Below are 23040 nucleotides of genomic sequence, written 5' to 3'. Positions count from 1 at the left end.
TAAAGCTTTAGGCAAAATAAATCAGGATTCTTCCAATCTGGGAACTGCAGCAAGGTTTACAACGCTGATACTCTTGGAATCTATAAACTGTTGTCCTCTGCTACAGCAACTGGTCTTCTGGACACATCCACCACTACCATTTGCCTACAACTCAACTGAAAAATCATGTGAAATACTATAGGAGTTRGTTTTAGTGACAATGTTCTCAATTTCTATCCATTCAAATCAGCTATGAGGTTTTAGAGATCTAATATTAAGCCAAACACTCAGGCAAACACTTCCTAGATTTTATATGCTTCTTCTCTTCTTACTGTTATAAGCTATAACAAGGGCAAGTATAAAAGTTTGGCTATATTCTTATATTCTCTATAGTCTCCTTCCTGTTTAAGGGAGGAAAAAGAAATCATTTTTTGTTAATCTTATTTGAACTTCTTGCAAATCTTTGAAAAAGTGCAATGCTGGCAGTTCAGCTCACAGTCAACACTGAGCGGAGAGAGAGAGGGAAAAAAAGGGGAGGGAAAAAAAAAAGAGATTCCTGGACTGAAAACCTTCAGAAATATCTCAGTACTTGAGTTCTGGAATTAAAATCAAGTCTGCACTTCAGAATAAGTTTTCTCCACATTGTCCAAGATACTTACAGCTGATTAAACATACGCTTCATTTCATCGGTGATGTTCAAAGAACAGCTGACCTCATCGTCAGAGAACCTGCCATTCTCTCCATCCTGTTCAGAGAGGTCGTCATCAGATGTTAGCTTGCGTTCTTTCTTCTTGGAAGCCACCTTAATTGGAGAGAAGGGCAATAACTAGAAGGTTCAAATGAGGTGCTGCACCCTGAGGCGCAGAGATAAGAAAGGAACAGCATTAGGTCTGAGTAAATGTAACTGTTCACCAGTTCCCAGGCGATTCAATGATTGCGCATATTAAAGACAGAACTGCATCTGTTAATGAGTGGTGAACGAAGAGCACAAGAAAGCAGCTCAAAATGGCAAAGAGCAAAGCAAGCTGCAGGCCACCAGCATTCTACATATGTTTGTATGTTCATTGGCAACAGTCTGTGATCTACCAGAGAACATGCAGAGGTTAGAATGATACAAGGTAAAAGCACAAGCTGGCAAGAAGGCCCAGGCAGCAGGCTTGAGAGTGATGACAGAACTTTCCCTCTCCTGCCACCACCACAGACCCAATGCTTCCACCGTTCAACCACCACAGAAGAGTACAGAAGAAACCTTTCTAGAYAGTCTTCGCTTCAGGGTCATTCCCACCCCATAACCAGAGGCATAGACTGCTAGTCTTCAATTTGACAGAAGACGGGTTAAGTGAACCATGGAAGTGCCTGGACAACCTCAAAGCAAGTTTACAGATGTGCAGAGAGAACCCAAAGGATATTGCAGCCAAGAACACAGAGGATTATTTCTTCATCTGAGGATTGCGAACATAACAGATATTCACCCAGGTTTACACGATGGTGCCACAGAGTCACAAACACACGGCCCTTTCCAAAGCTACTCTGTTTTTTCATTAATTGGCACGTGAGCCAACCCTTATTGGTATTATACTTCATACTGATCATTTTAACCACTGCATGCTTGACCAAAAGTTTGCTTTGCAGTTACCATTGAGCAGAAAGACACACCAACTCTAGTCAAAGACAAGAAAGAACCTCTAGAAAAATGCAGTGGCTCAACATGTAAGAAAAACAGTTGTCTCCAGTTAGGACGTTTGGATCTATTTCTGGATATAAAACCCAGCAAACATTCAGGTAACTTCACAAGAGCCAAAAAGCACAACCAGTGGAGAGACCACAACCATATTTATAGTGCTTTTTTGTACAGCATTTAGTGCAACACACCCTATATGGCATCATTACACAGAAAAAAATAACCAGACCTATTGAAAGACTGAACAAGACACATTCAGATCAAAGTGGAAGGAAGCTGGGTTAATCACAACTGAAAGTGCAGTCATGACACAGGAACAAGTGCATTAGGAGTTACAGGTTTGTTCTACATAGAGCTGCAACTGCTTGCTTTTGGAGCAAATTAAATGACTTTCTCCAACTAGCACCAAGGAACAAAAATAGCTAAAGGAAAGCAAACTGGATTTTCTAGACTCACAAAGCAATCATAGCTCCCCACCGTAAAAGTGTTATTTCTGGTCACGGAGCCCAAGCCAGAAATAAGAACTTTCGGATGACAGGTCTACAAGCTTAAAACCTCTCGCCTGTGAAGAGAGTAAGTGTGATGAAGCCATTTAAACATAGAACCCTGTAATTTTTTTTTCTAGCATTCATTGTAGACTAGCATCAGACTAACAACCTATCTCAAAGGTCATCCTGAGACTTATTTTAAATACTCTCTGAATTTTGAGATCTCAGAGCTGCAGCAGCTTCTGTAGATCAGAGCTATGCTTGGAAACTGAGGAAGAAGAAAATATGCCTACTTAGAAAAATTTCAAAAAGTTGTGAATGAGCTGGACCACATTCCTCAGCACTGCTCCCTCTTGTCCCCTCACACTTGTCCTACCCTAGGGAAAATTCATGGCCTAATCACCTGGAATATCTTGGAAACGTCTTCAGAGTTGCGCTGCTGTGCTACATCGCACAGCTTGGCTGTGATATCGATTCGCCGACAGATGTCCATGTCCACCTTCATGGCCTTTTCTTGAATCTTTGTGTCCAGGTCTGTCATGGGCTGCAGGAAGGACAGTAGTGATTATCTTCCATTATTATACAGTTCAGGAAAGAAGAGATACCCCACAGTATCTCTCTAACCCCAGGCTATATCATTCTTAAACAATATTAAACTTTGTTCTCCAGGGAAGGCAGTATACGGGCAGTCTAGACAGACCTGAGAACTAGGAATTAACGCTAGTATCCAATGCCAATGAAATTTGTATTCTGAGAGTGATCTGCCACAGAAAAAAAACTTATACTCACCCCCAAAAACTCCTAGATCTGGCAAAAAATGATCTTTTATAGGTCAATAAAGTTTTAAAAATGGARAAAAAAAAAAAAAACACCTGTTGAGCAAGTGCAGAATGAAATCTAAAAAGCTCATCATTCCCCCATTTCAAACAGGAAAAAGATGTGCCTGCAAGGAGAAGTTGCTCTCAAAACAGAATCCAGGCTACAACAACAACTTTGTACGTGCCACAAAGAAGTAAAGCCAGGGCGTAATCAAAAGAGATCCATGAAAGCCTGTAGCACAAAAAAATAATACTCACACAAAAAATAATACTCATATTGGCATTAAACTGCCTTCCAGCCTACCAAAAAACCTACAGAAAAAACATTTTGTATTGCTTCCCACTGGGCAGCAATTATAAATGTTATTTGTAAGAGATATTATCCCCTCACAGACAATACTGTTGGCTCCTTACGAAGAAACATTGTTATGTAAAAAGGATATTTTCTAGCCTAGACAAAACACGCTCTCTTGGGAAGCATCACCTCAATGACTAGGCACTGCTTCCACTTTGACAAGAAAAGCAGAAAAACTCTTTACAGAGCGTAGAATTCTTTTAAGTACCAAATCCTCTTATGAAGAAATAAAGGAGGTTTTGTTTGTTTTATTTTATTAATTTTTTGACAGGGTTCTTCAGCTAGCGTCAACCACCTTTGGACAAGTTTGTGGGATTTTTGTAAAAAGGCATTCCTAAACACTGAAACACTCTAAACGCTATCCTATTAACTAACTAGGTAAAAGTGATTCATATCAACAGGCAGGTAAGAGTCATGTGCCAGCATTTGCTATTTCTCCACCCTAAATATTCAGGCAATGGGATTCAGAACAAGCATCCTCATTGCTTTCCTTAGGCGCTCTTCCACCTTGCAGAGTTTGCAAAGCCCAAAGCACTTTCTCTCAAATTGAAGCGGATGTTCGCGTTTTCCACCGCCCCTTTTGTACACACTGACTAACGTTTCTTCCTCAGTGAAAAAAAATCGTAACGGGGATGTAGTCCGGATGCATTTCTCCCTTGCACACTGCCTCTAGCCAAGCAAGCATGCCTGTTTTTTATTAAACCCCAAAATACGAGACAGCCAACTGCTGACTTTTATATGAACAGATCTAGCGGCCCTGAGAGAACGTACATGAAATCAGGGTGCAGGTTCTGCAAGCTTATGTAGGGCAGAAGGAAACAGTTCTAATAAAGATTAAAAAAATCACAGACTAAATAAGCGTAATAAAAAATCTTCATTATACAACTGGCATCAGCAGCGCTTCAGTCTTACAGGGAAAGGCACCTTAATGCTCACCTGGCTTATTTTTCTGTATACCTGCACGAGCAGATTTTCTCAGTATGTCAAAGACAGTTCTCCTGTCATAGCCTAACAACCCCCCGAGCTTTAAAGGAAAGTACCTATAATGAGATATGAGTGAACTCAGAAAACAGGGTTTGTCTTGTTTTGTTCTGTTTTGAGGTAGAAGCAGCACTGGAAACAAAGCCAGAGCCTGAACTAGTGATACTCGGTTCACCTCTTCAGAGCTTTCATCAACAGGGTTGGAAAACGTATTACAGCATTCCTTTCTGACGTTAACTTCCTGTGTGATTCAGAGCAAACCAAGCCGCCCCCCCCCCCTCGTCCAAAGTACCAGTGGCTGCGCGGTGACTGCACCTTTCACCCTACCATGCGAATTCTCCAACATTTTTTTCCATGGCTGCAGATTTGAAAGCCAGCACTGCCAGCTGTGGAAAACGGGGAGGGAGGGCAGAGTCCAGGTTATGGGCTAAGCAGCAAGTTAATGCATCTCTACACAGACCGGACAGGAAGCAGGGGAAGAGTGATCTGTCTGATGCATTAAAGGCAGCCGAAACGCTAACTACAAAGCAGCACTCGCTACGACCATAACCTTTTTATGAATGAAGCCATTTGCATGACACATACATTTCACAAAGGCAGTGGGAGTTGGCCACTCTGCTCTCTGGTGTACTTACATCACTCATCAGACCCTTAAAGACAACAAGTTCTGCTTTCAGTCTCTCAATCTTTTCATTTAACTCCTCCTGAAGGGCTTCCGCTTCCTGCGCTTCCTGCAAGAGAAAGCATGGAAAGAACTAAGAGGTAATGGGACAACACACGCTTCCTCACTTAACCGGATAAGGCACTAAGGCACATCACCACCCCCTGAACTTCACTTTGTCAGAAAATTCAGCACCTTCCCGCTTCAGCTTCCAAACATTAACGCTATCCTCTAGCATACAGCAACGCACTCAGCTGCTCTAACCGGTAAAGAGATTCTTAACAAAACGACGACGTTTGTTCAAAAGATTAACGGCATACTGAAAGGTGTGGAGAGGAGAAAATCCGTGACGTACAAAGCCCAGCTCGGAAGGTACAGTCTATATACTATTCAAAACCTACCTCCCGCAAGGTTTCTACCAAAGATTCCAGACTCATTCTTCTAGTCAGTTCCTCCTCCCACCTGAAAGAGAAAATTTGCAGATAAAGCGTAAACTATTGGGAAAAGAAGAGGGAGAGAAAGAGAGATTTTTCAAGTCACAAGTCTTCTGATAGCTGTAGGATGATGACAGTTATTTCAAACGTCAAGCAGATGGGCTCCCTCACTAGAACACCCTCAAACGAGTAACAGAAGTCTATAAAAGAACAGAAGCTAGATCAGCTTTAATCAGGATCAGCACCCTTCCTGCTCTTGATATATACATTCACTCTTACTGCAATACTGAAAGAGTAAAAGGTATTACAAAGTTACAAATTGTATAATTAAACATCATAATGAAGTATTATTATGTCTGCGTTCATTATTGGACTAAGTGTAGCTTAGTGGACTTAGTGTACCTGGTAGCTCTTTCCATGCACAGAAAGCCTTCAAAGAGCAAGGAACAAAAATTCACAACACTAACTCGAGAGCAAAGATTCTCGAGAACGTGACTATAAGCTTCATATGCATGCAGATCATTTGTTGGCATTACAAGGAAATAAAATGCGTGCCACTGTTTTGAACGGGCAGTAGTCCCACAGGAGACTTGTTCAGTCTACTAACAGCAGGAATTTTACCTCTAGTGGGGGAAAAAAAAAAAACAAAAACAAAAAACCTGTCTGAGGCATTTAACATACCAGACAACCAACAAACAAAAACCAAAACAGTAGCTTCATCAAGCAATGAGGGATCCTCCCAAGAAAGCCCGCATTTCTTTTTATAGTTGAGCAGAAGCTCAATTTTGGCACTCGCAGTGAGAAGGAACCAAGATGTGCCGACTTAGTCAAACATTTAGGGTTTCTGTTCAGCAAGCCTTCCCAACACGGTGGGTCCCGCGGGCTGCGCAAACCTTCTGCTCCGCAAATCCCTTGGCAAAGCCCACAACTTTGAAAGCCTAGTTGCAAACTTGGACTGATTGCTTCCATTAAGACATTGCCTTTCAAAAATCCAACGAATATTTGATAGCACATGACCCCCGTGAATATAATCCCCAAGTCCTGTCATMATTATTTGTGTTATCACTTGAACTTTTTTTTTTTTATAGTTGAAATGAAAGTGGCAAAACACAGGCCCGGAAATGTATTGAACCACAGCATTCTTAAAAATGCACGGTTAAATCTGCCAAAATGCATCATTTTCATCGTATATTCAAATTCACACTGAAATCTGGTGATGGCTAGATTATGGGATACTCCCATAATCCCATACTGAGGTAACCAGTTCTCCTTTAAGATACATAACCATCTTTGTGCTACTCTGCACCTCTCTGCATTAAAAGCGCAAATTTAATCCTATCTGGAACGGGAGCCAGGGAGAAGAGTTTCAGCAGGAAAGGGCACAAGCAGTCACCACCGTATTGCAGGTCACTCACTGTCTTCAGTCTCGATCGGAGGCACCTGAATGCGCTACATCTCGATGCAGCAGCAGCAGCACTGCCTAGTGCAGTGCCGAGATGACATGCTCACCACATCTGCTCTTTCCTGCTATTGTGGTGCAGGAATAGCAAACGTTACAGAATATGAATTCTCCRTTGTACAGCTGCATTTCGATTTATGCAGGACGGCTTGTTGTACATCATCTTTTTCCCAGCAGTGATTTACTGCCAAGCAGAGTAAAATATTTAGGCTCAAATTTGCATTTGTCATCAAACGGTTTAGCTTGCATTTCAATATCCTGTTTGTATGTTGACTACTAATTATGTTACATTTCTATAAAAATAGTAACTTCGTTTTTCAGCCTTCAACATTAAAGTCAAGAAGGTGGAATTAAAGCAGTCAATTATATTCACAATCTGTAAGATGGTGTCCTTCTGTTACAGAAGGAGTGTTGCATAGCTTTAATCACTCCTTCTGGTCTTCCTGGCAGCAGGCTGTCATTTATGGATTTAAGTCAAAGCAGACATTGCAAAAATTGATATGCTGCTTCTCGAGGTTTTAACTGTTGAAACGAGGAATGCTAGCTGCATTCAGGTTATCCTGCTATTCYTTGTAACCCTACAGTGCACTGGGCATTCCACTAAGAGGGATGTGTTTTTGGAAAATAAAGTATCTGCATATTTTCACTGACTACGCCAAAAAGCTAGCAAAAAGGATTAGCATTCCTCCTCAGCAGTTCAGCCATTCTGGGCAGCTGCCAAAATTCTGCATCTCCAAGTCTACTCAGACTAGCCTTCCTCATCCTGCAGGAATTTCAGTAGTTCCATTTCTTCTCTTCATGCCAGTTAAAATGAATTTCACAGAACACTGATTTACAGCACTAATTTCTTTCCATCAGACCCAAGACAGTATCTTGGTGAGAACAGGAAAAGGACGCCTTCTTTACACACGCACACAGCGTACTCTCTCTGTTTCACAGAATCATGGGGACAATAAAACGATCAGGTCATGTTTAATCAAAAAGTTGACATCTGACAGAAGAATGTTATGTCAGACAGATAATAAGGGTCCCACTAATCATTAATATCACATTCTTAATCTCCCCACCYACCCACCACCAAGCTGATTAACCTCATTTAATAGCTAACAACATCAATCTTGCTTTCTCCTCACACTTAAACCTCGGAAGACCATTTGCAGAGAAAAGAGGGAAAAGGAGGAGGGGAAGGTAGAGGATGACAATGAAACACGAAGATTGATTCTCCATTTAAACTTCCAGGCGAGTGAGACAACAGAAGTATTGCTCATTCATACGATCACCCTGTATTTGCTCTAACGCACCAGACTTTAGTAGGGACCTTGGCAGCTGCTGCTACTATTCACTCCCACGAACGCAGCAGTAAGTAGAGAGTCAGCATGCCACCGAGAAGATGCTAACCGTGGTGTCACCGTCCGGTAATACTTGATGTACTCTAAGCTATTCTCCCAGTATTTTCTCCCGACGAGTATCGTCCTCCCCTGTTACTGTCGTAGAGCAGAAGGTTTAGTCTCCAGGAAGATGAAAGACACCACTCGATGCGTCACCTCCGGCAGAAGCAGAGCAGACAGGTAGGGTCTCCGCAGGGCAGCCAGATGGACGTTGTCCATCGGCGCAGGAGCACTGGCGGCTCTCAAGGAAAAGCACCGGCAGTGACGGGGTTGCTAGGGCTGTAACACCCCGAAGGGAAATGGCTGTATTCACTATAGGCTAAAAAAACAGCAGTCTTCACATATTTGCTGCAGGATATTAGCTAGACAGCTGCTTCTGCTAGTCTCACGTACAGTTATTTCTTGGCTCAGATGCATCAATTACTATGATTTCCAGCTGTATCCAAAACTGCTTCTCAGACCCAGAAACACCAATGTCAAAGTACACCAGACTTCAGAGTTTTTAATTATTTTCTTTACTTTCTTTTATTTTTTCTAAAAGAAAAAATCCAGATTCATTTTGAGTTTATCAAGCTTCCCCCCCCCCTTTCCCATCAACTAAGGGTGTTTTGGTTATTACCACCACCCCCCCCCCAAAAAAAAAAAGAAAGAAGAAAAAAAAGAGAGAGAGARAGAGAGACTCATMYTATGGTTGACTGAACATGAGGGTTAGTCTTAAGCTTTAAAAATTATGGATCTACTCCCCCTTTTCTAGATGTGACATGTTACATTCCAGCTGCATTCAGTCATCGCAGCTTCAGGCCCCAAACTCCTTCTGCAGTCATGCRACTGAGAGTAAGTGTCTTACATAGCTTAGAGGAGAACAAAGGCCATTTGCTTTCTTTAAAGGGAATAGCTACATTACAAGGATATTAGACCAACAAAACACATGAATAGTCAAGTTAGGATTAACATTGCTTAGAGCAGGATCCCGGTACAGCTGAGTCACACCGCAAACTGGTGCGTTTCCTTTGAACAGGAGCTATGAGATCACCAGGACAAACACTCTGCTGYACCAAAGAAAGTGGATGGAGGCTTYGAGAAGTAGGTACTAGCCATCAAAAAGCTTCTCTAAGCTTCCAAGTGTTCCATGGAATTAACCTGAGCAATCTACGTGGACAAATTAATTAGCATGTAAACCACTTTCCAAATCCCTGAGTACCTGGGTCAATGAACACAAAAGATCTTCCTTTCTTTTCTACCAATGTACGGTCAGATCTAATGTAGGAATCAAGAGCAACTACTGAAGAGAACTGYCCATTGCAGCAGATGCACAAAATCCCTTGGAAATGAGAATTTAGTACAAGAATTTAGTTTAGCAGAAGAATTTAGAGAATTTAGTATCTTCAAGTACATCTTAAGCCAGTAGACTCTATGCTTACAAAATATGCCAGATACAGACTTAGTGCTTTAAATCTCCCCCCATCTCAGCTGACAGACATACACTAGTGTCAGGCACTAGTAACCATCAATTGCATTATTCTCGTCATTAGAAATATCATTCTTCATACAGACAAATATTTCTCAAAAAAATTTAATGACAAGAGTTTTTTTTTCTCCTGTAAGAAACTCTTCAGGAAGTAAGACCCTTCTTCCCAGTAGTTTTAGAKGGAGTCATGCCAGCGAGGGAGCAGGAATGCATAGAAAAGGTTTACACAGGTCTAAGTTTTTCCCCTTGCCTTCCCCTCAAGGGCARCTTGGAAGCTTTTCACTCAGCTGCRTTACTGTTGCTACATCTGCCCCCTGCTTTATGGGGAGGAGGAGCAGAAAGGAAAACCTAACAGCTCGGGGTGCCCGAGTCCACAGCAGGAAGCAAAAGCGTTAACTTGAATGATTACTGTAACTGCTCATGAAAGTACTAGCCACTAAAGACCCCTGAAAATATTAATATACTGAACTGATGAGCTGTCAGTGCCATTTCAGGAGACAGCATGTTGTCATCTCTTGCATGCTAAAACACCGCAATTTCATTTGGTATCAGACCCACCTAGCCTTGCTCATCGGTTATATGTGAGGCATCTAAAAACCTATTCTTTGATGCACCACACCTGCAAAGGCAAAGATGGGAAAAAAAATACATTTATGGCAGCAGCAAGTAATTACAGCTCAGGTGTTGCCCRAAAGGGATTGTACTCTGCAGTCACGAGTCAGAGACACATTTTTGTGCTCTCACTCCCCTGCAGCAGCACTGCTTGTTCTTGCGTGGTTTCCGATCCTTCCGACGCCCGTACCTTGTTTATACAGACTCCAAATGGCAAGGCAAACCTCACCGCTCGCTAGTGCTGGCATGAGATTTAACACYTAACCATGCACAAGCCCAGTTTAATCATTGCTGATTACTCATCGCAGTTTCATGCCACCGCTCATTGTGGGTCTGTAGGAACATGCCCATTAATCCCTTCTCCAATACTTAGATGGTAACTATCAACATTACAGTTTATAACTCTGGTTATTGCGCACCGATTTCATTCTAATTGACTTAATGACCCATCAGCAGTACAAACTTACATTCCCATACAAAAGAATTCAGTTTAAGCCGGTAATTGGTCAAAGACAAAATTCTGGCAGGGCATTTTGTTCGAGAGGAACATATTCTGGTAGCTTGGGATAAGACATCATATTCAAAACTTTTGAGGCAGATGTAAACAAATCTTCATTACATAAAAATCCTGCTGCAGCGTCAGCCTCTAACACTTTGCCCAATATCAGGTAGCGTTTCTTAATTAAGGAGAGTACCTGCAGCTACAATCTCACTAACCTGTCCCAGATTCTAGGAGATAATTCTTGGTTGCAAATTGGAATGGCTGTCTGCAGGTTTTCATTAATTCAACAAAATCTGATTGTTCGGGATGGATTTCATTGAAAAATAAAACCACGGAGCTCTATGAAGCCACCTTCTGTCATGTTGAGCTCAAATGCCAATCAACAACTTGGCACCCTCTCTGCTTTCAGAGCCCTAGCTTAATAGATCTTTTTCCTCTCCAGACTTACTTTTGCACTCTTGCTTAATGCAAACTCCTTTCCAAGACAGGTGATCTCTTCAGTGCTTTTTCTTTCGGAAAATAAATACAGTGAAAACTACCAACACATTRGACTGACTTTCAGTAAGTATCCTGTACCTTTGGTGATGAGCTTTTGCGCCTGGCAGTGGGTGCAAGTACAAAAGGAGTGGTCCAAAGCTTATCCAAGATACCTCAGATACAAAACTGGTCTCTAATTTTTCCCTTTTGCTGTTGCTTGCCAGAGCACATCATGCAGTAGCCTATGACTTGTGATTATGTAGCTCAAAATGTGTTTAATGTTATGAACACTGCACAATTATATGTAGATGCTCCTAATGTGTCAAAAGCATCAGTGTCTTCTCTCTAAAGGAATGCAACCATGGTTGGTGCTTTTACCTGAAGCTGTTAAACTTCTGTGACATTATGCGCAGCTTTTGTTTAAGCACCTAGCGTGGTCAGGAACAAAACTCAAATTAAGTGGCAGATGATYTTTATTGTGGTTCCAGTAACAGGCTCAAGCATCTCTCCAGGTGAATATGATCACAAGGCATAATGATGCAATTTTTTCCAGCACAGTGAGTTCTTTCATTCTTCTCACACTRGATTGTTGTTGTTCAAAGGCCTGTATGTTGTTACAAGTGGGGCAGAAGTCTAGAATAAGGCTTTAAATTAGTCTTGCCTTTATAACAAACCCCAAGTTTTAAGGGTGAGAAGAGGACAAGCCTGAGCTGTATTATGCAACCTGTATAATCTAGACCATCGCCCAAGGTTCAAGGGTGCTGACTCCGCTGCTCTTAGGTTTGGGAAATCTGATGCTGCAATGACTGACTTTCAGCAAAGAGATTTATGCGGGGATTATGCGGGGAGGATGCTTCTTGTCTGCTGCAAGCAACAGATGACTTCATTCGGGAGTGCTGCTGCTGTTGTGTTAGAGCCAGGCTCTAATGGAATCAGACGTTCACATTAAATTAATACATTTTACATGGAGCCCATCAACTAACATTTAATTTCTTTCAATAAGAAGCCAGAGCACATGGGATCAGAATGGTCTGTCTTTGGGATAGTCTAGAAGAATTCCTGAAGTACAGGGTCTTAAAAATGCTCATTTAACCAAGAGATAGTATTTGTGAATAAGCTGATTTCTTAATGCAATCTTAAATTCAATTTACTGCAAAGCTAAGACTGGATAGAAAAACGATCTATTAAAAAAAAAAACTTGGTAAGACTAAGATTAAGTAAAAACTAAGTTAAGTAAAACTAAGTTCAGAGAACCAACTTCATTATTTAATATTTATTATTTAACTGCTCCTGATTCAAGAAGTTTGATTTCACTTGCACGTAGAACGTGAAAGTGTTTTAGTTCTCAACAGGAAAAGTAAAATGCCATGCAAGAAAGTCTTATTTTCCTTCACGCTTATAGTCTAATCAGAATCCTCATTTCTAAGCCATTCCACAAGAGTGAGTCCAGAACTTGTGTAAGGAGATTAACTTCCACGGCAAAGAAAAGTTTTGTACAGCCACCTCGTTCCCTGGTACTCCTGGCTTTTCTAAACACAGTTCATATTCACCTAAAGAGAGGGATCAGGCCCATCACAACACAGACCGAACCTGCATATCACTGACCAGCCTATTCTACAGCTAAAAATAATTTTAAATACAATATAAATATGATGGCCAGGAATACACCCTCCTGAAATGAGCCTGAACCGTTAACATAGTTCTAGACCTAACAGCACCTTTACACTTCTGCAGAGCCGATCCGCTACTCCGGTTAGGCTCAGGCATATGGAAAGCACAACTGCTTTCCATATTCTAGTATCAGATTATAATTAAAAGCATGTTTTACCACTGGTGTTCTCCGCAAACAGAAAAGATTTCTGGTAARTTATAAACTGTTCCGGCTGATAAGATATCATCAAACTGTGAGCACTAGGCACAAGGATTACAGTGTAATCCATGATAATGATAACTAATGCATAAGGTAAACTAAATACTTCTTTCTATATCCTCCTATGTTTGCCAGCAAGACAAGACAGCTTTACAAATTTGCACCTAACCCGTCCTACCAACAGCAAAAAAAAAAAAGCTATGGGAAATACTAAGATCAAGCTACATTCGCCTCTCAGCACAAAGCAGCAGGTAGTGACAGCCTGCAATGAAGCGTTCCAGGCAGAATTAACGTTAGCTGTATTCCGCTCAGCACGAGCCAAATTCATTTTTTACTCATGTCAGAACCTTCACGACAGTGTTTGCAATCYCTGAACGAATATACTTTTCTTAAGCACGCACAAACAATTCTGCAATGCGGAGCTATCACAATTTTTGGACAGCTGAAATGTGTGTGTGTGTTGGGGGGGGGGGTTACCACATATACCAGACCCCAGGGAGGGGAGAGGGAGTTTGTTCAGTAACATGAGAGCACAGGGATTGCCTGCCTGCCTTTTTCCAAGTAGCTTAGCAGTAACTATAGTTAGCCCTTTTCAGTTTCTAACAAAAGAGCCTTGTGAAAAAGCGACTCAGGGAAGTGCAAGGCCTACAAGTTTGGCCTGTGGGCTTGCTTTATTTGGGGAAGGGGGGGGGGGAGTTCAGCATTTAATCTATGCAATAAAGGAAAAGAAGTCAAGAAAGCAAGGTGAGGATAAAACTGTCCAGGGTAAAAAAAGTTAATAGCTCAAGATTAGGCAAAGACTTAGACAGCGGGGATGTGGCATACATACAGAAGAACCACTCAGTCCACATCTCACAAATTCCCCACTGCAAAAGGGGAGAGTTATGATGAACTGAAAACTTCCAGTTGCTGAGATCAGTTCTTCATCTTATTTAGAGAGCCTTTCAGCTACCAAAAACATTTATAGCATTGGACATACGAGCTGTAAAACTCTCATTAAATTAGCAAAGGTATTAACCTGTAGCAAGCTGCGCTTTGCCACCAAGGCAGGCAGCTACTATTCCCTATTCCAATGATACTCCATTTCTACAACATGCCTACTAAATTCAGCAGACAGCTAGGGAGTAGGATCTTCTGGCGCCATGTCTCTGCGTGCCCAGGAAACCTGCAGCAACATTTTCRTCTGAAAGGCAGAAGTCAGACAGTTTACTGTGCAAGTCAGCTTTGAATCCAGGAATATAATACAGCTCACACATGGCACAAGTAGTATGACTAGGTCTAACTAYCAAATATCTGATAATACTTAGACCAAAACACCTAGTTGACATATAAAAAAAAAAAAGCCCAAAATAGAGTGTTCTGATTCTCTTCTTGCCAAAAGCGTCACGCTATATTGATTTTTTTTTCGAGCTTAGCTAAGCAGAGTGAAGTCATCTTTGTAAATATTTCACTAYAGCATATGTAGCTATTATATAAGCATTCCTTGGTCAGTACTCACTCTCAGTTCTTTTCCTACTGTAACAATCATGTCCAAGATTTTTCCCCTTTTGTTGATCTATCCACACATACATATATATTTATATATATTTTTACATATATTTTTATATATATATACACACACACACACACCTCTAAAAGAAAACTCTAACTACAGCTGACAAAATACCCAATGCAAAGGATATCACATTTCTCTAAAGCTGTTGTCATAACTGGAAAAAAAAGTAATCAGTCTGACTCATTTTGAAACAGGTAACCATTCTGGTAATCTGAAAGCATGAGATTACATTACCGTATACAGCTGCTAGCTATGAGTTAATTATCAAATACTGACTTGCCATGGAAGGGAACCTCTCCCAAAACATATTAACTTCATGCATCAAAGGCAGCTGATCATTTATACAAACCACATTTTACAACTCTGCCCATCAACAAGCTGCAGTTTGMTGGTATTTAATACGCTGAACATTCAGGGGGTTTGTCCTAACACTTTGGTGCTGGCATTTATAGGAAATTACTGGGCACATTCAGCCAAGTAATTCACAACTCCTGACTAACAGCCATTCTCATCAAAGGAAATGCTACAGAAAGAGAGCGACAGATGCTATAAAACTTAAGCRAGGGACAAAGAACAGAAGAGTTGCTAAGAACCTGAACAAGCACTGTTTGACCTTTTAATCTCACTTCCTGCAAAAGACAACAAGGTGCCTGTTTCCCTCTGCTCCTTCCGAGTAACCGCTCCACGTTGATCTAGCTGCCGGAGGCACGCCAGGCTGCTTTTACAGTTCATTATTCCAGACGCGCACAAGCACCTTGGAACGAGGAAATGAGAAGCTGGACATCTTAAAACACTTTTCTTCCCCAAACCCTACAAGAGCATGGCAGAAAATGGCAGCCCACCCAACACTTTGAAATTACACTGCAATTATTGCATAGGCTATTCAGCATCGAAAACGTGCTTAATTACCGTACAGAAATAGTCTGCTACAAGCATTAATGTGAGAAGACTGTAGGATTGAAGTCCCTCGCACTGGAAAGGTCAAGCAAAAGCTTTTAGAGATCCCGGGCAGGCAACGGGCAAGCTGCGTGGCGAGTCCAAGCTGTGGAATACAGCGTGCCGTTATCACGGTGTCCCAGGAACGCCATGCGGTTCCTTCTGACAGCTCGTCTCCAACATCCGCATCGTTACTGAAGGAAATACTGGCTAGAGTTTAATAGAACAGAGCAAGAAAATCAGCACGCTCGCTGAAATTCTTAAGCGACTTGGAAGCGAGGATGTTTACAAGGGAGTCACCAAGAATACTTCAATGCTCGGTTTCAGGAACGAAACTGCACAATGGAAAGGGGTTATTATAACTGACTCATGTTATTACCACAGAAAAATCCATCCACTGTTCAGAGAAACTTAAATTGCTTCATGTTCTGAATTTAATCAAAAGTATTTAAACAGCAGAAGATAGGCACCAGCATGCCTGTCCCAAAATCTGAAGCCTTGCTGGTGGAAAAAAATATATATATATATATGCATGCTCACACAAACCAAAAGCACAATTTATGAACAGCGTTACTCCAGGCCTTGATTGCATTTAATAGGTCCTTTCTCAAGATGTAAAAAGATTAGCACTAGTATTTCAGAATAAATTAATATCAATTGTGAACTGCACACTTAGTAGTGTTAAGGCAAATTTTTATAGCTAACAGAACTTCCTGCAGCCCATCACTAACTATGACTTTCAGTGCCTACCAGCATCACTGAACTAGTGATCTATACTGCTAGACCTCTGGAAAACTTGCACAAATAATGTGACACACTAGCATCACAAAACTCCTCTGCATGGGATCCAAGTTCTACAAGGAACAGCCAGTGCATCAGCATATATGTTGCTATCTTCCAGCAGTGCAAGGAAGTTATTTTTGAAAAGATGTAAGAACATTTAAAAAAATATTAATACCAAAGTTAACTTTAGAGGAGTGATATAAAATAACAGTTATTCATTCTAACAGGTTGGTGAAAGCATTACCAGCACAGATGACCATGTCACACTTATATCTGATTTGTTTATGAAGCCAAGCACCCCAAGACCTCCACATTGTCCCAAGTAAATCCAGTACCTGAGATTTCAGCCCATTTTCAGGTTTCTCCCTCTAGTGTTTTAGCAGCACAAGGATCCACATCTTACATAARACAGACTGGTGAGAGAAAGGGAGGGAGCCTTCTTTCATCCCAACTCTCATCCCTATTTACTGGTTTATTTATCTTCAAGAATGTAGGAGACACCTGACGAGCTTCTAAAATTATTAGTATGGAATAGTATTTTTGTGGGGAGGAAAAGACAGGAAGAAAAAGAAAGGAAATAAAGCATGCAATAGGACTGATCTAAAACCTACTCAGTCGAAAACGCTGATGGTAACCCAGGAGTATCATTCGACTTAGTTCCGGCCATTGTARCAATGTCCTGAAGGCATCATAGAAGCGCACTCTAGTATACCATCACAATTTTAAAAATATATTTGCATTTTTATGGTACTCGGGACATTTCAGTTGTAATTTCTCACCTCCTACTGCTGCTAAGAACTCTTAGCAAAATACAGACACCTTGCCAAAAGTCTGGCAGCTGAGAAGACAAGCAGTTACAGAAGAGATTTAAAGCCATAATAAGATCTAACGCTAAGCTGTCGGAAAGTACAGGCAAACTTCTGTGGCATGAATTTCCTTTCTATTTTCTATAAACACCTAATGAAAGTCTTCTTGAATGTCATCTCGGAGGCTGCCAAGTTAAAATAGCACATTATCTCAGCTGATGCACATGACTATAAGGCAGACTCTTAAACCATGGTTCTAAGAGAAGTCATCTAGCATGGCTCTAACTACAGGAAATTTTCCCATGTAGGGTGAGGATTATTATTATTTTTTTTTTAGAACTGCCTTATGACTTCATGGCCATCTGTTACTAAGAGGAAAATCGAGATGGTTTGACTACTGCATTTACAGTTCAGGTCTCCTGCTCTCTAGCAGGAGCAGGGATTTTCTGGCACTGTACACTTGTTGTCCATCTGTGGGCTGGAAGTCGAGTTCTACCAAATGGATTCCCAGCTAGATCGTTCCTGAAGAGGTGTTTTCACAGTTAGCCAGCGTGAAGCCCAGTAGTCCTCTGGAGAGGAAGTTAAAGCTCTGTCTGCCTCAGTTCCATAGTCAATAGCTGAAAAAAATCCCATTAAACTGATAGCCTTTCTATAGGATTGCTTTCAGGAATACATCAGACTAAATAGCACTTGGCTAGCTGGTGACCTTAAAAAAAAGGTCACCACCAGAGAGTGCCTTATTTGATACCTGCTGCAATCTAAGACATAAAATTCTCCACCTTTTCAGACACAAAGACCTTCTCTACTTCCAATATTCCCATCCGCTTTGAGAAAATATCCATGCATCTCTTAAGAAATGCAGAACTAACGTAAAACGAGCTAAACGTAACTGCTAGAAYGTAACCTGCTCTAAATTCAAAACACTGATATCTTAACATTCTTTCGTAACAGGCCTTCATCTGAGTCTTACTGATTTCATGAGTGAACTCCTGCGGTACGCAAGCCTTCCCTCTCACGAGCCACACTGAAACCACCCTGCTGTTATCAGCTCAGACTAATTCCGACAGGCACAGGCTCCAATAGCAGACTGCGATTCCTCTTCTGCGGAGAGGAACCAGAGATACTGCTGGAACGCCATATCGTAGCGTTTTCAATCAGCGCTGCGATTTCGTGGCCAGAGAGACCAAGAATAATTGTAATTTGCAGCTAGAGAGCTCCCTGCTTTGCTTACCTTCACTTCAGCCTTACCTTTATCTCCCCTCTCTCTTGGTCCACGTCCGTTAGGAACTAGCCTCAAAGCCAAGAGCTAGAAATCTCTGCGCCAGCACTGAACAGCTTTACCAAAGCTACTAGAGATTAAGACTTTTTTTTAAAAAAAAAAAAGGAGAGAGAAAAGAGAGAGAGAGAGAGGAAATAAAGCTTACAACTTTCAGGAGCAAGGAAAGTAGCCGAGATACACAGCTAGCATGTAGAAAAGTCTCCACTAGTGTTCTTCTGCATCCATTTTTATCTTATCTATATTTTAAGAATTGGGTTATCTTTACAAACAGATTAAGTGTAGTTTCTATATTCAGTATCAGGATTCTAAAAAAAATAAAATAAAAGGAAATATCAGCAGATGGTAAGACATCAGCTGCTCTCAGACTCACAGGAAACGTGAGGGAACATATGGCACTCCTCACATAGTCCTCCAAGAAATAACGCGTACAAAYGCAGGTGAGTCAAATTCACCTGTGTGCAACCTCCTCTTGCTCTTCTGGTTGCCCACATTCCCACTGACACTGCTTTTTAGTACTTGAACTCACAAACGAATAATGAAAAACCAAACCTGATAAACACAAAGGCATGCAATGGAATACCAGCAGAGAAACCAGTCACACATTTCGCAAAGGCTCATCTCCTTCACACCTGTAAAGAAAGTTAAAGCAGCTAAGATTTCATCAATCCAATCCAATTTTAAGGYAGCCAGAAATGACGCAAACTGTAGGGTCCAGAAAATCATCTCATTGTCAAAATCACCGCCCTAGCCACACRGATGAAAGTGAAGCTCTAAGCACAGGAAATAAGAGACAACAGAAGAGCCAAAAGCACCACTAGCGACCTTTGCAGGACGTTCAACCAGGGGAGAAGGTGGGAGGAACCTCGGCCCGCTGTTGCTCCTCACCAAACACCTAACAGACCTGGCGGCTGCTGTCATAGATCTGCTACAAAGAACAAACACCTAAACTACCTGTGCTAAACTAACACCGTTTATTACTCAAGTTATTGGAAACAGCCACAGAGTTATTARTGAGATACGAACTACAAGCAACGGCAACCCTGGGCTGCTTGCTGGGGGGAGAGTGCTGGGGAAAACGGCCACTTGAAGAGTTCCAGTCSAGACTCGGTTTTCATGCAAAAGGCCAGTGAAAAGGAGCGGAGTGACTGAGCCGCTGACCTCATTCCCCCGTCTTCAGGTTACCAAGCAATTACACACGAACTAGGCTATGAGTCACGTGCCCAAACCCCACAGCAATCAAAGCCCACTCAACAGGAGAGCCACGCCAGCACAGTGTGGGGAATAAACTCCTGTGCAACAGTCCAGGGACGTACCTGGATTTTAGAGGTGGGAGATCCTACAGTAATCAACACTTTGCTGAAATAACATAAAAGGCTGTACGCTCAAAAATAGGAGGGCATCCTTATCAGAGCTGCAAAGTGATTCTGCTTCGGTGCATCAACATCTAGCTCAGGGCATCAGCAGCATGGCCTACCTTTACGCGACCAGAAAGCTTCCAAAGACTCCCCCGGCAAATAAGGAGGAGAGAAGACAGTAAACTCCATCCAGCCGGTGAAACCCAAAAGGGAAGAGTCTGACTACGTAAGGAACAGARGGACCTAATGAAAGGAACAGTCAAACATAGGACTTGGTTACGGTCACTTGGGAAAAAAATTAGWAGAGTTAGGATCAGAGTGCCCAGACTGCCCACCACTGTCAAATGGCCAAGGCTTTATTCTAAAGATTAGAGGATTGAGAGGTTTTATATACCTGTGAGGTGGAATTTTCTTGTAGTGGTTTTAGTGACAACAGGTATTTGAACTCTTGAGATATTCCAAGCACAACCCARTATTAACGAATCCATGCCATTTTGCAGAATTATGTAAAAATTACATCACCATCTAGTATTTTTATTAACGAGATTTGACTTGGAGTTCAATTTCTTTGATTGAAAAGGCACAAGCCTGCTAAATTTAAAGTCTGTTCCTTCTATCACATGAAGTGGGCTTTTTTTAAAAAAAAAAAAAAAAAAAAAAAGTGACACCAATCTATTTTCCTCCTCAGAGGCAGGCAGCCAAATGTTGCCTATAAGAATCCAGAGACAGGAATGCGTTTTCCATTGAAACCACTGATTCAGAATAAATACTGAGCCAGAATCCCTTTGATCTCTCATTCCAGCATCAGTCACTGGACAGACTGAAGACATCCACTGTATTTAGGGTAAAGGGGGATCCAGCACAATCACACATCATCATTTCCTTCAACATCTGGATTCTCTGTGTTAAAGAGCCATCGTGAAAATCTGTTTTATAAATTAACAAGCGTGCTAGCTCRCATGAAGAAGGCTAAGCTAATTCTCCCCTGTGTTTTACATCAAATGTACGACGAGTTGGGGGGAAAAAAAGAAAATAGATTAACAATCACATCCAGTCCCTCTGGGCTGGCATTCCTCTTGTTAATGCAGGGTCTTTAAACTGTAATGTCTTTCAACCAGTGTTAATCTTTGCTTATACACAAACAAAAATAAGTTTTTAAAAGGACAGGTGGGTGTGCTACTGCATTGCAATAAGCAACTTAATCTGAAGTTTATCTGTTTGCAAAAGCTTTGTGGTTCTGATTCAGATTTGTGAAACAACTTAAATTTTGAGAAATCAAAATATTTGGCTTGCCTACAGCATCAAGGGATTTATGAAGTTATATGGAATTCAGGCTCAGATTAAAATGCCAAGTTTTGCTTTCAACTGTATTTTTGTGCAAATTCAGAGTAAATCCACCAAAATTAGCATCAGATTGAAGATTAAACTCGGAACTCCATTACAAACAGTAGCAACGCAAGCCATCCGTTAGAGCACATGCATCAAAACCCCTTCCCTTAAGTAACGCACACTGGAAGCTTCCAGGACAGAATCCACTGAAAAGGGGAGAAGGGAACATTTATTCAGTGAGAACAAGTTCTCCGAATTAGCAGCGGGTTTATTTTTGAAGCCACCATACTGAAAACTTGTAACAGATCTGTCAACCATGACAGACGTGACTGGTCACAATTGTGAAATCTGTTTGGAAGAAGATTCAAATTAACAGGCTTTTGGGCAAAGCTGGATGCATCACATCCAGCAGAACGCTTCCAAATGGAGTCCAGTAAACACCAGTCATGTGTAGATGAGTTACGGAGGGTGGAAATGCTTAAACAAAAGGCTCAAGAAATGCATCATCCATGATTCAATTCCACACAGCAACAACGCAACCGGACTGTGTTCTGTGTCGCTAACAAGCGGGAYGCATCGTTAATGGGCACAGAGCACCATTCTCTCCAGCCTCCCTTGGCTTTTGAAGTCGATCCAGAGGCAGAATGGCCGTAGTGTACTGCACACGGAGCAACACCACTCACGGCGGATACGGCCGAAGAGAAAGATTCCCGCATGTTTTTAGTTATACAAACAAATACTAACAATCTCATTTTTAAAAGTCATTTGAAATCAAGCACCTTGTCAATCCCATTGCGGTGGAAATAAAAGCCTCCCGGTCACAACGTTCTGCTGCAGTACTAGAAGTCACTGAATCATTCCTCATTTTCCAGAGGAACCACCACAACCTGTGCAATCCRCGTTACACTAGCACTGATACCTTGCCTTATCTTTTTTCACGTCCGCTTTGAAGTAGGAAGATCTGACGAGGTACTGTTCCTAGACAAGCTGACAGCCAGGGATTATGCAACAGCATACGCATTATTTATTCCCTTTGCATAAATCCCACCCTCCTAAACTACTCTTTCATTACCAGCAAGCTCAGGCATCTCTGGGTCACCAGCTACATTTGTTCACCTCTAATCCCAAACCAAAGCATTTTAATGAGATAATAGTTTAAATTCAATAATCTACCAGTGCATCCAAGTTATCACCAAACTATCACGATGTTACAATTTCTTCCTACTTTACGCATGTTTTAGAGTAGAGACGTGCTCCTCTATTTTATACGCTTTATCTGGTGGGAGGGGATATGCACAGGAACTTGAGGATGGGGGCAAAAAAAAACAAAAAACAAAAACATTATCAGGGTAATGTCAGCACATGAAAGGAGCCCAAGAGCATTCATACAAAACACAAGGGGAGAGAGAGCAAAACAGAGAAAAGGGAACTCCCTATACAAGGCTAGTGGAGCAAAGAAGTTTGAAAAGTGATTTAAAAGAACAGCCTCGATACCTATGTCCTACCTGCACCTTATTCACTAAGCCAAACCCTTCTTGCTCTGTTTATTAGTGCAAATGATTTCAGKGGTCTGGGAGCTAGAAAATCTTTTATTATGGTCTAGACACAAGGCTGAAGAGCTTCAGTTAAATGGAAAGATGTACAAATACACACTGTTAAATTTTTAACATTTTTCACCCCAACTAGCAATAAATATCTATTCTTCTTGTACAAACATATACACACAAAATTCTTCCCTCCAGTTTAAGCGTAGGCTGGACATAAACATACGGATAGCGACTTAAACCACAAAGAAAGCGCAACATCCTGTGAATATTTTCAGCA

General features: G+C 41.4%; 1 protein-coding gene across 1 annotated transcript in view; it reads right to left on the bottom strand.

Annotated features, from left to right (window-relative positions):
• IFFO2 (intermediate filament family orphan 2) overlaps positions 1-23040 on the bottom strand; it is a gene marked incomplete at its 5' end in the record, with an annotated part of 42272 nt that overhangs the window by 13019 nt on the left and 6213 nt on the right. Inside the window, 4 exons of the mRNA XM_085305234.1 lie at positions 639-781; positions 2552-2692; positions 4938-5033; positions 5365-5425. Coding sequence (XP_085161360.1) covers positions 639-781; positions 2552-2692; positions 4938-5033; positions 5365-5425 — 441 coding nt within the window. The remainder of the gene's footprint in view (positions 1-638; positions 782-2551; positions 2693-4937; positions 5034-5364; positions 5426-23040) is intronic.

This window comes from Rhea americana, unplaced genomic scaffold (genome assembly GCF_003343005.1).
Source record: "Rhea americana isolate MKP2758 unplaced genomic scaffold, rheAme1 scaffold_217, whole genome shotgun sequence".
Taxonomy (NCBI): Eukaryota; Metazoa; Chordata; class Aves; order Rheiformes; family Rheidae; genus Rhea; species Rhea americana.
Note: the sequence above shows the minus strand (reverse complement) of the source record. Positions and strands in the feature narration are given on the sequence as shown.